We start from the raw sequence: 6,975 nt of genomic DNA, 5'->3' as shown, positions 1-6,975 counted from the left end.
GTCTGGTAACTGTTGTTGTAGGCAAACTCAACCAAAGGCAAGTAGTCTTCCCAACTACCCCCAAAATCCAAAAGAAACAAACCTGTAACATATCCTCCAATATCTGAATGGTGCGCTCCAACTATCCATCTATCTGAGGATGGAATACCGTGCTGAAATGAAGTATCGTATCAAGAGACTCCTAAAAACTCTGCCAAAAGTGAGACGTGAACCGCGGATCCCTATCCAAAACAATGGATATAGGAACCCCGTGAAGCCTGATGATTTGCCTCACATACAGTCCACTCAGTCTCTCTGCACTGTCTATCACTGCCATGGGTAAGAAGTGAGCCATCTTAGTCAACCTATCAACTATGACCCAAACGGCATCATTCCCTACCTAAGACCTTAGAAGTCTCGTTACAAAATTCATAGTGATATGCTCCCATTTCCACTCAACTACTGGTAATGGTTGCAATAATCCTGCCGGTCGCCGATGCTTTGCCTTCACTTACTGACAAGTAAGGCATCGAGCCACAAACTGTGAAACATCCCGTTTCATCCTTTGCCATGAAAACTATTGCCGTAGATTGTGATACATCTTTATACCACCAGGATGAACTGCGAGCCAAGAGTGGTGAAAATCCCAAAGAACATCTTCACAACAAGACAAAGGAATGAACATCATCTCCTTGTACCTCAAACCACCATCTGAATGTAAGGCCTAACCCTTTACATTCTCACCACCTAAAATCCAAACATGGATGGCCTTCATCTCCCCATCCTCTAACTGCGCCCTAATAACTCTGCTAACAAGAGCCGGTTGAGCCATAAGGCTAAACAAAAGAGCCGGTGAAACATCCTCATAAGACTGTAAACCAAGATCTACAAGCTCTTCTAGTATCTTCCATCAGTGAACGGAAATGCTAGCAAGAGTCCCCCGTGACTTCCTACTCAATGCATCAGCCACTACATTGGCCTTACCCAGATGGTACTACAACTAAAAGTCATAGTCCTCCATGAACTCGACCCATTTATGCTGTCTTAAGTTCAAATCATTTTGAGAAAAGAGATACTTGAGACTCTTATGAGTGGAGAAAACCTCAAACTTCTTCTTGTACAAATACTGTCTCCACCCCTTCAGGGCAAAGATAACTGCTGCCAACTCCAAATCATGTGTCAGATAGTTCAACTCGTGAGTCTTCAACTATCGAGACCTATAAGCAACCACCCACTCTATCTGCATCAAGACACAACCCAAACCTTCCTGTAAAGCGTCACAAAAGATCACATAACCCAAACCACGCTCGAGAATGATTAAAACTGGAACCGTTGTCAACTTGACCTTCAGTTCTTGAAAAGCAACCTCACACACCTCGTTCCATATGAACTTGACCCCCTTGTGGGTAAGTCGAGTCATAGGTGCCGCTAAATGAGATAAATCTTGAAAAAAATCTTCGGTAATAGCCAGCTAGGCCAAGAAAACTCTAAATCTCAAACACTGTCTTCAGACATTCTAATCTATCACCGATTCAATCTTTTGACGGATCCACTGCAACACTGCCCCCCGACACAACATGTCCAAGGAACTTCACTTCCGATAGCCAAAATTTGCATTTCTTGAACTTAGTGTACAACTGATTATCCCTAATGATCTGCAACACTATCCTCAAATGATACTCATGTTCCCCTACCAGAGCTGAGTATACAAGAATGTCATCGACGAAAACCATAACAAACTGATCAAGATGGTCACTGAAAGCATGGTTCATCAAGTCCATAAAAGTTGCTAGAGGATTAGTCAAACCAAATGGCATCACTAGAAACTCATAATGGTAATACCTTGTGCAGAAAGTGGTCTTGGATATATCCTCATCCTTAACCCTCTACTAGTAGTAATCCCAACCTTAAATCAATCTTTGAAAAACAAGTAGCTCATTTCAACTGATTAAACAAGTCATCAATCCTAGGCAAAGGATACCTGTTCTTGATCGTAACATGGTTCAGCTTGTGATAATCGATGCAAAGTCTCAAAGACCCATCCTTCTTCTTCGCAAAAAAAACCGGTGCTCCCTAGGGCGAAGCACTTGGACGAATAAAGCCCTTGGCTTTCAAATCATCCAATTGAGCTTTCAGCTCATCCAACTCTGCCTGTGCCATACAATACGGTGCCATAAAGAGCAGTGCAGTACCAGGAATGACGCCAATGGCAAAGATAACTTCTTGAAGAGGAAGAAGGTCTGTCAACTCCTCTGGAAAAACATCCAGAAACTCCACAACAACTGCTGGATAAACACGGCCTGAACTACTATCATCGTCGGCTAATAGACTAGCCAAGTAGGACTTGTGGCGATTCCAGTCATCGATACTAAAAATCATCATCGAGTGGGAATCGTACCGATCTCCCACGAAATGAAAACAATCTCCTGTAGGAGTGAAAACTAACACTCGTCTGTGGAAGTAATTGATTGCAGCATGAAAGCAAGACAATTAGTCTATCCCAAGAATGACGTCAAAGCCCATCATGTCAAAAATCGAACTCTAAAGTCCATCTAGCTATCTCGGTAGCACAACCCTGACAAACACGATCCAAAGACATTAGACCCCCAACTGGTGTGTCAACGCAAAGGAAACTATCCCGCTGCGTAAACTTTAAACCCAAAGAATGTGCAAATGAAGTCGATATGAATGAATGGGATGCACCCGTGTCAACAAGAACTCTAACCCAAGAACTGAAAACCGGAAAGATACCTAGAATTGTAGAAGTTCCAGTGGAGGTATCGGCCTGTGGCGATGCGTAGACCCATCCCTGAGCCCCTGACTACTGAGAACTACCCTGATGGCCTGACTGATGTTCGGAAGCAGTAGGCGCAGAATCTCTACCCGGATAAGAACCAACAGACAGCGCCACTGGCTGTGGTGCCTGAGGCACCCTAAAACCTGAATGAACATTTGTAGATTGTGCCGGTGTGGCCTGTGAACCAGTTCCACTCTGTGCTCTGTTCTGTAGGCGTGAACACTCCCTCTTGAAATGTCTGGGTTGCTTGTAGTAATGGCAAACCCCCTAAAGTCCCTGTGTTGAAGTTGAAGACTTACCCGTCTGATTATGACTGCCTTGAGGCTGCAACTATGGGCAGTGAGGCTTAATGTGCCCCAGCTGCTGACAGTGGTGACAAATTAACTTCCCCAATGAAATAGGAACTATGGGTGCAGACTGGGCCTTCTGTGACTGTCCCTCGACATGAGACCTGACCCTGGCCTTAGCCTTTTTCCACTAACCCCCAACAGATACTACTGAAGCCTCTCCACGAGACTGCTTATATGACCTCTTGATTCTACGCTGATCTCGGTCCTCTGCCTTAACCAACATAGCTTTCTGTACTACCTCTCCTTAGGTCCTCCAATCCAATATTGAAATCCTTGGCCTAATATCAAGATGTTACCCATCCTGAAATTTCCTTACCCTAAGCTCATCAATAGCTACCATCTCTGGTGCATAGCGAGAAAGGGAAGTGAAACGTGTCTCATACTCAATGACACTCATCATGCCCTAATAGAGACCTATGAACTGCACTCTCATATCCTACCTCATAGTCCTCGGAAAGAAGCGGTCAAAGAGCAATGTCCTAAACTCGCACCAGTTGCTAATGAAGCATTGGACTACTTCATGAAGTTACAACGGGTTAACATCGACCAGTTTGCAGGGATTATGGATTCGCTTGCTTCAAAGGCATGGTTTGATCTTATGGTGCGCAAGCTCGATAGTATAGCAGTACCTACTAATTGATTGAGGATATCCTTGATAGCCTCTATGTTAATGGGAGATACCAATAGGTGGAGGTCAATGACCAATATCCACGATGTGGAGGTAATGACTTGGTGGCCGGTGCAAGTACCGGTACTGGAATCTGTATCCTTGTAATATGCTGACAAAACATCTGCTGAACGGACTCTAACATCCCCAGAGCCACTCCCTATGCAATCTGCTCCTCATAAGTCGGCGCTCGTGGTGGATTAGGACCCATGCCACGAACTGGAATCCTGGGCCTCCCTGGACCCCTCGCAAACTCGGTGTTATCCACCTGCTCCTCAATGCCCTGACGTGAAGACTCCCCATGCGTGACAACTATGATGCTAAACGTATGCAAGGAAAGAGGTCAACAATAACACAAGCTATTATGACCGATTGCAACTCACACTATGAGTGCACAAAACACGAGGCATGATAAGGTATGCAACATACAATTATGCTAAAACAATCAAGGAAAGCTCTTTAAACAGCTAGGCACTTAAGCAAATATGCATACATGTCAAACAAGGATGCTTTTAAACACATAAGCATATAAGCATAGAGACATGTCATAATACCAAAATAGGTTAACAAGTAACATATAAGCATATCAAAGCAAATAAATAAAAGAATGATTTGCACCCAAACCCGTTGTCCAAAGGTTTTCGAACCTAGGTGCTCTGATACCACTTGTGACAACCCTGTTTTCTTAGGCCAGTGCGTCGTAGATCCATTAATGAATCCAGAATGCGGAAACAAAAAGTAAAACAATGGTCTCTAGAAATACAACATATCTCCAAGACACCAATATGACCCTCGATGGGGTCACGGAACACAATGAAAACAAATACAAAAACGATATTTCAAAAATGAACAAGTATCAGCATAGGGGTGAAATGGTCATTTCATGAAGGAGTGGATACTACCAAGTATACCGTTGGAAGGATAACGAAAAATGAATTAAAATGGACTCAAGAATTGCTTGATTCAGAGTCCGAATGGAAAAGAAATGAATTTAAAACGAAGTGGTATTTTTCAATTAGGAGATACCCCGACCCTATCTTATTTAAACTGCGATACCTCTCCTTACGGTTGGAATTTAGGTGTATGGTTGACTTCAAGCTCTTGAAATTAGACTCAAGAATGACCCGAATTGAATTTAAAATGACTGAGATATGCCCCTCTAAAGTTGGTGTACAAAACTGTCCAAGAAAACTGAAAGTTAAAGACTCTAGAGAGGATCAGCCGACTGATAGCAAGGACTAGCCGGCCGAAACCCTTTCATCAGCCAGTCAAACCTCAATTGCCAGCCTGCCGAAAGGCCAAAATTCCCCAAAAAGGCTACTGGAATGCAACTCGAACATGTGCTAGTCGACTAATGACTCTCATCAGCCGGCCGACATAGTAGACAGCAGTAAAAAAAGCTACTGCTGTAATGCCTGTGGGATGTGCTTAGCCCAACCTAAGGTTCTACATGCATTCTATTTGATCCGAACAAGTTTCAAAACATCTTTAAGCCTTATATAAACATCCATAACATGCTAAATCAAAAGGAACATTGAATGATACCCCAATGCATGAATTTTTCATGAAAATTCATAAAATCACCCAAAAATAGTTCAAAAGTTGGAACTTAAAAGTTTTATAAAATGTGAACATGCACGCATGTGTAAAATAACGAAGTAGATGCGCTACAATAGGCTACAGCCTAATGGCATGTCACGGGCAAAATATGACCCTTCAATGTATGAAATCCTATAAACAAACAATGAAGTTAAGCTAGCATACTTGTCATATAATTGTTCTTGGCCCTTGGCCTCATTACATATATCTTCAAAGAGTAACAAAAGGTGCACTTAAGTGCACATTACATAGGTTGAACAATAAATACAAGTTTTGATACATTAAATCAAAAAGGAAGCATGATATGCTAACAAGTGCATATTTTAATATAACAAAAATGCTCCATGTAGTTAAGCAAGTCTAAGAGTGTTGTGCATCCCACAATAATGCTTCTTTACCTAAAAATAACCCGGTGACTTTGGGGTGAGTAAACAAGTTTACTCGTAGGGAATGAGCATGCAAAACCTAACTTTATACAACTTTGCAATTTAATTTAAATCAATTTATAATGTTTAACCAACATTGGAACTCCCAACACAATACAATAAGATATAAACTCAAAAAGTTGTCAACTTGGTATTTAAAGTGTGAAATCAAACCAAAGTGGATACTTGGACATCACGCTGGATCAGACCGACACCATAGTTACTTTAGGGTTACTAGCCCACGAGTAACCTCCCTAGGTGGGCACTAGACTTGTAGAGGGATAATCCCCCGTGCTAGAACCATGCCCCAGCCTTAGTCATAACAATGACATCCTAAGTTTTCGCAATCAACAATTTGTGCAACAATGTATATATATTAGCATAACCATATATACACAACGTAAAACCATCAACCGTGCATAAACTAATTTTGGAAACACAATATACACCCCAAGTTCACAACTATAATGGCATAAAGAATGTTGAAACATCATTATACAAATTGTTACATTCTACAGTAATATTAATCCATATTAAGTACATAATCTCACAATTGTGATACAAGTCTAAAATTATGATTGAAATATGAAATAAACACAAAATACATACTCAAATCATTAATACAACAAGGAAGGAAATTAATTACACAAAATACTTAATTCCTCTAGATTTTCATTTCTCATCCAAACATTCTCAATTTAATATATGTTAAGGAACCTACCATGGTCATTGCATATCTTAATTCAAAATAATATTTTAATCATGAAAACATATAAATGAAAATTAATTAAATTAATTTCTCTAGTTTTCAAAACAGCCCTAAATGACTTCAAATTAATATATGTTCAAGTCATGGCCTTTCCAAAAATCATGTCCTAGTTTAATTTCATGCAAGGTACTATTAACTACTCACTTAAAATTTAGATTAGAGACATGTATTCCACTTGTATCAAGATATAAAGCATATAAAGCATTAAAAACATAACTTAGAATACCCCCTACCTCAACAGAGAATTGAATCTCTATAAACCAAGGTAACCAAGCTTAAAATGGATAACCAAACTAGGGTTTTGTAGAGGAGAGTGAGAGGAAGCAAAAGTATTGCAAGCTTAAGGGTCTTAGGTGAGTGGAAGGAGGCCAAAAATGATGTCAAAGCCT

General features: G+C 40.8%; 1 protein-coding gene across 1 annotated transcript; it reads right to left on the bottom strand.

The window, feature by feature from the left end:
- Window positions 1–2,052: 2,052 nt before the first annotated feature.
- LOC132304923 (uncharacterized) lies at window positions 2,053–3,349 on the bottom strand. Its single transcript, XM_059802622.1, has 4 exons — window positions 3,259–3,349; window positions 2,805–2,919; window positions 2,520–2,711; window positions 2,053–2,431 (listed from the first exon to the last, which is right to left on the bottom strand). Exons 1-4 carry the CDS (start codon window positions 3,347–3,349, stop codon window positions 2,053–2,055), a joined length of 777 nt encoding a protein of 258 aa, XP_059658605.1.
- Between the last annotated feature and the right edge of the window lie 3,626 nt (window positions 3,350–6,975).

This window comes from Cornus florida, unplaced genomic scaffold (genome assembly GCF_030987335.1).
Source record: "Cornus florida cultivar Cherokee Brave unplaced genomic scaffold, ASM3098733v1 CherokeeBrave_3.0.0_Hap2_Chr04, whole genome shotgun sequence".
NCBI classification, from domain to species: Eukaryota; Viridiplantae; Streptophyta; class Magnoliopsida; order Cornales; family Cornaceae; genus Cornus; species Cornus florida.
This window is presented reverse-complemented; position numbering and strand designations above follow the sequence as displayed.

Excerpts from the sequence above, each read along its gene's own strand:
- LOC132304923 (XM_059802622.1), bottom strand. The coding sequence starts at position 3,349 with ATGTTGGTTAAGGCAGAGGACCGAGATCAGCGTAGAATCAAGAGGTCA. Across the intron at positions 2,920-3,258 it reads TTCAGTAGTATCTGTTGGGG|GTTTTAGGGTGCCTCAGGCA; the intron begins GTTAGTGGAAAA and ends ATGTTCATTCAG. Across the intron at positions 2,712-2,804 it reads GGCCATCAGGGTAGTTCTCA|TTCTTGGGTTAGAGTTCTTG; the intron begins GTAGTCAGGGGC and ends TCCGGTTTTCAG.